The following is an 11,977-nucleotide window of genomic DNA, read 5'->3' on the forward strand; positions in this document are numbered from 1 at the left end:
ATCTTGATATTTTTACAGGACATGGGCAAGGTCATAAACACTTCATATATGAAAAAAAGTGATTTTTTCAAAAAATGTCACTTAGCACTGTGTCGCATTCACCCCTCGAATTAGGGAAATCTTCATAAATTTGCTAAAAATAAACCAGAAGGCTTAGATCTTAGATATTTGATATGTAACATTGCCTAGTAGGTATCTACAAACTTCGTTCAAATCATGACCCCCGGGGTAAAATTGGCCCCGCCCCAGGGGTTACTTGATTGTACAGCAGAAAATTTCCCCAAAAAAATTCTAAAAATCATCAGTTTGACATTTGAAACATGTAGCTCATATTACTCAGGTGAGCGATCCAGGGTCATCATGACCCTCTTGTTTAACTTTTGTACTGAGTTACTTCCCCTAGTCTATTTTTAGAAATTCTATTTCTAGATTTTGGATACTTTTTAGCTCGACTATTCGAAGAATAAGTAGAGCTATCCTACTCACCACGGCGTAGGCGTCGGTGTCGGCGTCGGCGTCGGCGTCACACCTTGGTTAAGTTTTTCGTACCAGTCCACATTTTGACAAAGTCTTTTGAGATAAAGCTTTGAAACTTTCAACACTTATTTACCATCACCATGGCCTGTTATAGGCAAGAGTACATAACTCCATCAAGGATTTTGGCTGAATTATGGCCCCTTTTGACTTAGAAATCATGGTTAAGTTTTTCGTACCAGTTCATATTTTGACAAAAGTCTTTTAAGATAAAGCTTTGAAACTTTCAACACTTGTTTACCATCACCATGGCCAGTTACAGGCAAGGTACATAACTCCATCAAGTATTTTGCTGAATTAGGCCCCTTTCGACTTAGAAATCTTGGTTAAGTTTTCGTACCAGTTCATATTTTGACAAAGTCTTTTGAGATAAAGCTTTGAAACTTTCAACACTTGTTTACCATCACCATGTCCAGTTATAGGCAAGAGCACATAACTCCATCAAGGATTTTGGCTGAATTATGGCCCTTTTTGACTTAGAAATCATGGTTAATATTTCGTACCAGTTCATATTTTGACAAAGTCTTTTGAGATAAAGCTTTGAAACTTTCATCACCTGTTTACCATCACCATATCCAGTTACAGGCAAGAGTACATAACTCCATCAAGGATTTTGACTGAATTATGGCCCTTTTTGACTTAGAAATCTGGGTTAATATTTCGTACCAGTTCATATTTTGACAAAGTCTTTTGAGATAATGCTTTGAAACTTTCAACACCTGTTTACCATCACCATATCCAGTTATAGGCAAGAGTACATAACTCCATCAAGGATTTGGCTGAATTTATGGCCCCTTTTGACTTAGAAATCTTGGTTAAGTTTTCCGTACCAGTTCATATTTTTTGTCAAGTGTTTGACATATGGCTTTGAAACTTTTATCCACTTGTTTAGTATAATAGTCTCTGTCTGTAGGAAAGAGTACATAACTCGTCATCTATTTTGGCTAAATTTAAATGGCCCTTTCTGGACTTCGAAATTGGTTCTGTTTTCATACAAGTCCACCTTTTGTCAAAACTATTTGACATATGGCTTTTAAAACTTTGAACACTTGTTTATCATTATGATTTCCATCTGTAGGCAAGAGTACATAACTATTTTGACTGAATTAAATGGCGCTTTTTGGACTTTGAAATTGGTTCATACATTGCCATTTAGTGCAAGACTTATCGAAATCAAAAAAAATACAGGAACATTGTTTGTCTAATCTATTTATTTCTTTTGTCTGAATATCTGTGGAAATATTTTGACCCCATTCTTCAATCAATTCTTCGAATAGTCGAGCGCGCTGTCATCAGACAGCTCTTGTTTAATATTAGTCCTAGCTATGTAAAAAGTAAATACATTTTTCTGTGGTGACATGTGTTGGTAAGACACTTTTTTTGTATTCATTTTTAGTGTATCTCTTATATTAGAGATTTTTATATTTACTTCATCTCTCATACTAGTATTACTTATATGTATTACTTATATGTGCCGCCCAACTTCACAGGAATGTTTCTTGGGTGAAGCTCTACAAAAATTGTTTAAAGAATTGAATTCCATGCAGAACTCTGGTTGCCATGGCAACCGAAAGGAAAAACTCTTCTTCTCAAAAACCAGAAGCCCTGGAGCTTAGATATTTGGTGTGAAGCATTGCCTAGTGGACCTCTACCAAGTTTGTTCAAATAATGACCCCGGGTCAAAATTGACCCCGCCCCAGGGGTCACTTGATTTTACATAGGAAAATCTTAAAAAATCTTCTTCTCAAAAACCAGAAGCCTAGAGCTTAGATATTTGACATGTAGCATTGCCTAGTGGACCTTTACTAAAGTTGTTCAAATCATGACCCCGGGTCAAAATTGACCCCGCCCCACGGGTCACTTGATTTTACATAGATTTCTATAGGAAAATCTTCAAAAAGTTATTAAAAATAAACAAGAAGGCGTAGAGCTTAGATATTTGACATGTAGCATTGCCTAGTGGACTTCTACAAAATTTGTTCAAATCATGACCCCCTGGGTCAAAATTAACCCCGCCCCAGGTGTCACTTGATTTTACATGGGAAAATCTTCAAATATTTTCTAAAAATAAACCAGAAGGCCTAGATCTTAATTTTTGACATGTAGCATTGCCTAGTAGACTTCTTCAAAATTTGTTCAAATCATGACCCACGGGGTCAGATTGACCCCGCCCCATGGGGTGACTTGATTGTACATAGGAAAATCTTCAAAATTTTCTAAAAATAAACCAGAAGGCCTAGAGCTTAGATATTTCACATGTAGCATTGCCTAGTGGACCTCTACAAAATTTGTTCAAATCTTGACCCCCCCACCCCCCCCCCCCCCCCCCCCCCCCCCCCCCCCCCCGCCAGGGCCAAATTGACCCAGCCCCAGGTGTTACTTGATTGTACATGGGCAAATCTTCCAAAAAATTTCTAAAAATCATCTGTTTGACATTTGAAACATGTAGCTCATATTTCTCAGGTGAGCAATCCAGGGTCATCATGACCCTCTTGTTAAAATTTCTTATGGTTGCCCTTCTTCTGTGACAAGACCGTATTGTGGGGGTATAAGTCACTCCTGTGACAGTTCAAGCTCATCTGTTCTTTGTTATAAAATGATGATGAAGTCATGACTCAATTTTGGTCTAGTTTTCTGATGGAAGTTCCCATAAATTTAAAAAGAAATTGAACCCTTATAAGAGTCAAATACTACCGATTTTGGTGCAAACTCGGGACCCCGTCTTTTAAGCGATCCACCTTATAAGCGAGTAAATACGGTATTATCAATTCAAGGTATTGACTTAAAAGGGTTGTAGGTAGGTGGAGATGAGACGATGTCCAGACTTATCCCTGCTTCCCCCATCCCCCCAAAAAGAAATCACCATTACACCCCCCCCCCCCCCCCCCAAAAAAAAAAAAAAAAAAGAAAAAACACAAACGCACACACAAAAATATCAAGTTTCTTTTCCTTTAGTATCCTGTCACTACATCAACACAGGAAGAGGGGGACAATTAGAGTTGCCCTTGTATGTCCAAATTTTTGTCGTGCATATCTCAAAAAAATATTTGACACAGAGTCAAGAAACTGCACAGGATTTTCATACAGTACCTGGTGTTTTAATGATATTTCACACAGCCAGACCAGATTCATGGCCCTTGACTTAGTCAGAAATATGTGTCAAAAGATCGTAAAAGTTTGTAATGTATGTATCTCATTGACAAGAAATATTTGACTTAAGATTTTGAAACAGTATAGAAATAGTATTTAGGATGTGAAGTTGTGCACCTTTGGTTTTGTTTGAAGTTTCATTCAGCAGGACCAACATTATGGCCTTTAAAGCTTGTGTCCATGAATCTTAAAATATATTTGACCTTTGGACATGAATTATAAAAATGTTCAAAGGCATACATAGCACAAAGGCAACCAATCAGGGTGCCAAATTCATTCTCTAACAGTGCAGTCACAGATCGATCTGACCAGATGGACAGAGTGAGAGAAAGCCCCTAGAACAGACAGAGAAAAATCGTTTATATACAGGCCTGTCCAGCAAATTTAGGCTAGCTCTTCGGGAATAGACAGTCTGGTTCTTAAATGCGTTCAGTGTGTAGCACCAATGCAGGCATATAAACTTCGTGCTAGAATTCTTGCATCTTTATAAAGAATAATATTAAATCACTGAAAATATGTTTTTGGCCAAACAAAGGCTATTTATCATTTTGAATAATCTTTATTGACATCAGTAAGTTATTTCTTTTCAGTTAGTGAGTAGGTAATAGCCAGATAAACTACTTTTGATTGACTTTATGATTGTTACAAATATGGGATTTTATATGAAATTGACGTACAACTAAATTTTGCGAATTTGTGCCTTTGGTATAAACATGTAGGTTCTTTACCAGGTCTGTTTAATAGATTAGATGTTAAGACATTGCAATAAAAGCACCATTTTTGTGTTTCTTAAACTTTTCACGTAAGTATATTATATATTTAAGTATGGATTGATAACAGGTTAAATTTGGGCAAAAATGAAGGGAGTTCTTTAATTTACAGAAACTACCATTAACCTCTAAATTGTTGCTTTCATAAAAATCTATGAATTTTTCTTAGTGAAAAGCTTGAGTAATATTAGACACAACACTGCCCTATTTATCACTCAGATTAGTGACATACTTTCACTGTATTATAGAATTAAATTGGATAAAAAACATTAAGCTTAACATTTATTCTTTAAACTCTGTGAACTATCCATTTCCTTTCTTCTGTAGCAGTTGCACAGACAGGTTATACAGTATGTATTTGTATGAGAAATGTATGTTATTCTTTCTATATTTTTTACAGATTGTACCAAAAGATGGACCCTGGGAAGGTGGCACTAAAGTGACAATAAATGGTAAAGAACTAGGAAGCCGAATTTCAGACATTGATGGTGTTATGGTTGCAGGTAGAAATTGTACACTTAACAGTGCAGACTTTGGGATTCAGCCAAATGGATATTTTGATCAAAGTGTACCTGATCGGTAAAAGTTACTTTTTCTGTTAATTTTATGTTTATAGGATCTTGTTTTTAGCTCACCTGTCACAAAGTGACAAGGTGAGCTTTTGTGTGTGTCCGTCGTCCGTCGTCCGTCCGTGCGTCCGTCCGTCCGTAAACTTTTGCTTGTGACCACTCTAGAGGTCACATTTTTCATTGGATCTTTATGGAAGTTGGTCAGAATGTTCATCTTGATGATATCTAGGTCAAGTTCGAAACTGGGTCTCGTGCCTTCAAAAACTAGGTCAGTAGGTCTAAAAATAGAAAAACCTTGTGACCTCTCTAGAGGCCATATATTTCACAAGATCTTAATGGAAATTGGTCAGAATATTCACCTTGATGATATCTAGATCAAGTTCGAAACTGGGTCACTTGCCATCAAAAACTAGGTCAGTAGGTCTAAAAATAGAAAAACCTTGTGACCTCTCTAGAGGCCATATATTTCACAAGATCTTGATGAAAATTTGTCAGAACGTTCACCTTGATGATATCTAGGTCAAGTTCGAAACTGGGTCACGTGCTGACAAAAACTAGGTCAGTAGGTCAAATAATAGAAAAACCTTGTGACCTCTCTAAAGGCCATATTTTTCATGGGATCTGTATGAAAGTTGGTCTGAATGTTTATCTTGATGTAATCTAGGTCAAGTTCGAAACTGGGTCACGTGCAGTCAAAAACTAGGTCAGTAGGTCTAAAAATAAAAAATCTTGTGACCTCTCTAGAGGCCATATGTTTCATGAGATCTTCATAAAAAATGGTCAGAATGTTCACCTTGATGATATCTAGGTCAAGTTCGAAAGTGGGTCACATGCCTTCAAAAACTAGGTCAGTAGGTCAAATAATAGAAAAACCTTGTGACCTCTCTAGAGGCCATATTTTTCATGGGATCTGTATGAAAGTTGTCTGAATGTTCATCTTGATGATAACTAGGTCAAGTTCGAAAGTAGATCACGTGCCATCAAAAACTAGGTCAGTAGGTCAAATAATAGAAAAACCTTGTGACCTCTCTAAAGGCCATATTTTTCATGGGATCTGTATAAAAATTGGTCTGAATGTTCATCTTGTTGATATCTAGATCAGTTCGAAATAGGGTCATGTGCGGACAAAAACTAGGTCAGCAGGTCTAAAAATAGAAAAACCTTGTGACCTCTCTAGAGGCCATACTTGTGAATGGATCTCCATAAAAATTGGTCAGAATGTTCACCTTGATGATATCTAGATCAGATTTGAAACTGGGTTACGTGCGGTTAAAAACTAGGTCAGTAGGTCAAATAATAGAAAAACCTTGTGACCTCTCTAGAGGCCACATTTTCATGGGATCTGTATGAAAGTTGGTCTGAATGTTCATCTTGATGATATCTAGGTTAAGTTTGAAACTGGGTCAACTGCAGTCAAAAACTAGGTCAGTAGGTCTAAAATTGTTTAAATCTTTTGACCACTCTAGAGGCCATATTTTTCAATGGATCTTCATGAAAATTGATCTGAATGTTCACCTTGATGATATCTAGGTCAGTTTCGAAACTGGGTCACGTGCAGTCAAAAACTAGGCCAGTAGTATAAAAATAGAAAAACCTTGTGACCTCCCTAGAGGCATATTTTTCATGAGATCTTCATGAAAATTAGTGAGAATGTTCACCTTGATGATATCTAGGTAAAGTTCAAAACAGGGTCACCTACCTTTGAAAACTAGGTCATTAGGTCAAATAATAGAAAAACCTTGTGACCTTTGTAGAGACCATATTTTTCAATGGATCTTCATGAAAATTGGTCAGAATTTTTATCTTGATAATATGTAGGTCAAGTTCAAAACTGGGTCACATGAGCTCAAAAACTAGGTCACTATGTCAAATAATGACGTCATACTCAAAACTGGGTCATGTGGGAAGAGGTGAGCGATTCAGGACCATCATGGTCCTCTTGTTTATTTTAGCTCACCTTAACTTCATTCAGGATGAGCTATTAGTATAGGTGGATGATCCAGCATCCTGTGTCAATAGTTTTACTTAAAAAGTCTTTAACTGTGAAATTACTTGTCAGAATTACACCAGACTTATTCTGTAAATTCCTGACTTTGACCTTTCTCAAATTTCTTCAAATGTATCCATTTGGTCTTCTGAACAACCACTTCTCATGATTGATCTTCACCAAACTTTATATGTACCATCATCTCACATTTGTTTTAGTCAGTGTGGTTGGCCCTTTATAGGGACCACTAGAGCTAAAAATGGAAATGCTTTTAAATACCTTCTTTTCCTGACCTGCTTGTTATCCCCAAGCCTTGTCTGTATCATCATTTTGAACTCCTCCCCCACATTTGTGCAAATGGGGACAGCTATAAATAAGGACAGTTAAGGGGCAGCTATAGCTGAACATGGAAATACCTTTAAACAAATTTTTTGAACAGCTTGACAGATCTTCAACAAACAACTTGGTCAGTACTGACATTATAAGGTGTTCTTCCAAATTTTTGCAATTTAGGTAGCTTGACCCCTTCTTGGGGCTGCTAGAACTATAAATTGGAAAAAAAACAAAACACCTTGATGAACCACTTGATTTATCTTCACCAGACTTTGCCATTATCTTCCTTGCAGTGTCCTCTCTAAAGTTGATTCAAATGGTTCATCTTGGGTGTTTTAAGGGGCCGATAGAGATTTTAAAAAACAACTTTTAACCAATCTTTTCTCATAAACCATTTTATGGATCTTCACCAAATGTGGTCTGTAGCATCCTTGTATGAATCTAGAGCTAGAAATAGAAATACCTGCAAAGTAACTTCTTCTCATGAATTGCTTGATTGATTTTTATCAAACTTTGTATCATCATTGAAAGGTCTTTTCCAGATTTTGTTCAAATGGGGCACTTTAAAAGTCCCTTTAAGATGCCACTACAGCTAAGAATAGAAATTTTTGCCTCCCACTTAGCAGGGAAAGACAAGATAATCCGGGTTGATCATCTTATCTTTTTTCTAAGAAATTCTTTCCAAAATGTTACATTAATATTAATGGTAGGCAAGAAAAATCTAATATGTTTGCCTGAGTTATGCAGGTGTTTTCCCCAACCCTTGGGACAGTGTGTATGAGAAACCTAGCTAGTTCTTGGGTTTTCCATTTCAAGCTGTTGCTCTGATTCAGGAAAACCATGTCTTAAATAGGCAGGCATTTAAGATCCTTGCCTACTTTTAAATGACTTTTTCTGAAGAACTGCTTGATGGATCTCCATCAAACTTTGTCTCTAGAATCATTGTAAGGTCCTCTCCAAAATTTATAAGGTTCCTCTGTGGCCGAGTGGTTAAGGTCACTGATTTCAAATCACTTGCCCCTCATCGATGTGGGTTCGAGCCTCACTCGGGGCATTTAATTCTTCATGTGAGGAAGCTATCCAGCTGGCTTACAGAAGGCCGGTGGTTCTACTCCGGGGCCCGGTTATCATGAAATAATGCACGGAGAGGCATCTGGAGTCTTCTTTCACCATCAAAGCTGGGAAGTCGCCATATAACCTATAATTGTGTTGGTGCGACGTTAAACCCAACAAAATAAAAATAAATCTCCAAAATTTATAAATATAGGCAATTGGCTTTTTTTGAGGACACAAGAGCTAAAAAAAGAAGTGCCTTTAAATGTCTTCTTCTCAATTACTGCTTGATGGATCTTCATCCAACATGATCTGTAGCACTATTGTAATGATTTTGCTTGACCTCTTGAATAAAGAAAAAAAGAAACAGCTTCTTTTTTGTTTGGGAATCATAGTAAAATGTAGAAAACAAACCTTGAAATATAATTGAATGAACTGTCAAAAGGATTTCACCAAACTTAGTGAGAAGCAAGGTCAGGTGAACAAGGTTTTCTGCAGTGATTAAAGTAGCATCTATTTTTAATCTCGTGAAGATGACATACAGAGTGTGAGGTTGGTTGGTTCACTGCTAAACTTTTATTAGCGCACCTGAGCCAAAGGCTCATGGTGAGTTTTTGTGACCGCTCAATGTCCGTTGTGCATCGTGTGTCCGTCAACATTTTCTAAAAAAATCTTCTTCTTGAAAACCATTGGGCAGAATTACACCAAACTTCACAGGAATGATCCTTGGGTGGTCCCCTTTCAAAATTGTTCAAAGAAATTATTTCCATGCAGAACTCTGGTTGCCATGGCAACCGAAATGAAAAACTTGAAAAATCTTCTTGTCCAAAACCGCAAGACGTAGAGCCTTGATATTTGGTGTGTGACATCACCTTATGGTCCTCTATCAAGATTGTTCAAATTGTGCCCCTGGGAAAAAAAGAGGCCCCGCCCCGGGGGTCACACATGTTTTACATTGACATATAGGAAAAAACTTTAAAAATCTTCTTGTCTAAAACCACAAGACCTAGACCTTTGATATTTTGTATGTAGCATTGCCTTGTGGTCCTCTACCAAAATTGTTCAATTTATTACCCTGGGATAAAAAGAGGCCTCCGCCTCGGGGACCTCAAGTTTTACATAGACTTGTGTAGGAAAAAAACTTAAAAATCTTCCTGTCTGAAACTACAATACCTAGGCTTTTGATATTTTGTATGTAGCATTGCCTTGTGGTTCTCTTTGAAGATTGTTCAAATTGTGCCCCAGGGGGGAAAAGAGGCCCCACATAGGGGATCCCAAGTTTCACATAGACTTATATGGGGAAAAACTTTAAAAATCTTCTTGTCTGAAACTGCAAGGCCTAGGCTTTTGATATTTGGTGTGTTGCATTGCCTTATGGTCCTCTACCAAATTTGTTCAAATTATTACCCTGGGGTGAAAAGAGGCTCTGTCCCGGGGGTCCCAAGTTTAACATAGACTTTTATAGGGAAAAAAAAATCTTTTTGTCTGAAAGTTTAAGGCCTTTGATATTTGGTATGTAATATTGCCTTATGGTCCTCTACCAAGATTGTTCAAATTATTACCCTAGGGTAAAAAGAGGCCCTGTCCCTTGGGTCCCAAGTTTAACATAGACTTATGTGGGGGAAAAAAAAAATCTTTTTGTCTGAAAATTCAAGGCCTAGGCCTTTGATATTTGGTATGTAATATTGCCTTATGGTCCTCTACCAAGATTGTTCAAATTATTACCCAGGGGTGAAAAGAGAACCACTCCGGGGGTCCCAAGTTCTACATAGACTTATATAGGAAAAAAACTTTAAAAATCTTCTCGTCTTAAAACACAAGATCTAGGCCTTTGATATTTGGTATGTAACATTGCCTGGTGGTCCGCTACCAAGATTGTTCAAATTATGCCCCTGGGATGAAAAGAGGCCCCAACCTGGGGGTCGCAAATTTTACATAGACTTATATAGGAAAAAAGACTTTAAAAATCTTCTTGCATAAAACCACAAGACTTAGGTCTTTGATATTTGGTATGTAATATTGCCTTATGGTCCTCTACCAAGATTGTTCAAATTATTACCCAGGGGTGAAAAGAGGCTTACTCCGGGGATCCCAAGTTTTACATAGACTTATATAGGAAAAAACTTTAAAAATCTTCATGTCTGAAAGTTCAAGGCCTAGGCCTTTGATACTTTGTATGTAGTATCGCCTAGTGGTTCTCTAACAAGATTGATCAAATTATGCCCCTGGGATGAAAAGAGGCCCCACCCTTGGGGTCACTTGTTATTTGAGTTATATAGGAAAAAATACTTCAAAAAATTTTCTGATCTTGTTTCTTAGACAGTTTGATTATAATTACCTGATGACCACAAGTAATTAGGGGTCACTTGACTTTGACTTTGACCTACCTTTTTGTTTTTTTTAAGATGCAGCCTTGAAATTTGGATGACATATACAGTTTTGCACACTGAACTTAAAACTGACTTTCATTGACCATGAATGTGACCTACTGACCTTTCTTAATATTTTAGCATCTGTTTGATATAAATACAAATACATGGCATTTATATAGCACAAAAATTATAAAATATTCTATTGCGTTTTACAATTACATAACACACATTTAAAATATATACATACAAAATATGAACAGGATTCTAGAATTTAGATTTAGAGATTTGGACATGTATAATACTTTTTTTCCCCCACTTTGATATTTTAGTATTTTAACAAGACACACTCATTGTTCATGAAACTGCCTAAATAAATGTGTTTTCAGTTTTGATCTAAAGCTGGCTAAGACCGAATGTTTTTCAGATAGATAGGTAGATCGTTCCACCATTTGGGACCAATGACTGCCATAGATCTGTCTGCTAATTTGTTCGCTGTCTGGGGATTTAAAGTAGTGTCACTTTGTGAGCGAAGTCTGTATCGTTGTCGAGTAGGTACAAACATTTCCCTCAGATATACTGGAGCTGTACCATTGATGACACAGAAGACTAATACTAAGACTTTGAACATGATTCTAAACTTAACTGGAAGCCAGTGTAGTTCTTTCAAAAGTTCGGCACTTGGTTGTTCATAGGAAGCATTCTTGACAACTTTAGCGGCATGATTTTGGACTCGCTGTAGTTTACTGATTTGGTAGGCTGGAATTTCTGTAAATAAACTGTTGCAGAAGTCAATGTGAGAATGAACCAATCCATGCACTAATGATTCAGTTGACTTTTTTGAGAGATGTTTTCGTATACCTTAAGGTTCGTAGCTGCAAAATGAGCTATCTGACACTTTTTCAAAAATGTGGTGGTCAAAGTTGAGTGTTTTGGGTCATAGTTACACCCAGGTCTCTGCCCATGATTACACATTTTATGTCACACCCACCAACGTTTACACTGGTGATGTTCAATTTCGCAACTGTTGTCTGGTTCCATACGTAATTAATTTCAGTTTTAGATGATTCATTTTCATTTTTAAAGGGTTGTCATCCATTTTATGATTTCATTGAGACAACGTCGAGTTGTTGAAGAACAGTTGTCTCATTCTGAGAATTTCCCGCTTAATTTTTAACGCAATCTTGTGGTCGCCCGCATACCATAGAGATC

The 11,977-nt window shown here is 37.0% G+C and overlaps 1 protein-coding gene across 1 annotated transcript in view; it reads left to right on the forward strand.

Annotated features, from left to right (window-relative positions):
• LOC128555039 (plexin-B2-like) overlaps positions 1–5,033 on the forward strand; it is a gene marked incomplete at its 3' end in the record, with an annotated part of 49,152 nt that extends 44,119 nt beyond the window's left edge. Inside the window, exon 3 of the mRNA XM_053536392.1 lies at positions 4,855–5,033. Coding sequence (XP_053392367.1) covers positions 4,855–5,033 — 179 coding nt within the window. The remainder of the gene's footprint in view (positions 1–4,854) is intronic.
• Positions 5,034–11,977: the final 6,944 nt, after the last annotated feature.

The sequence above is a fragment of the Mercenaria mercenaria genome, unplaced genomic scaffold, assembly GCF_021730395.1.
Source record: "Mercenaria mercenaria strain notata unplaced genomic scaffold, MADL_Memer_1 contig_963, whole genome shotgun sequence".
Lineage (NCBI taxonomy): Eukaryota > Metazoa > Mollusca > Bivalvia > Venerida > Veneridae > Mercenaria > Mercenaria mercenaria.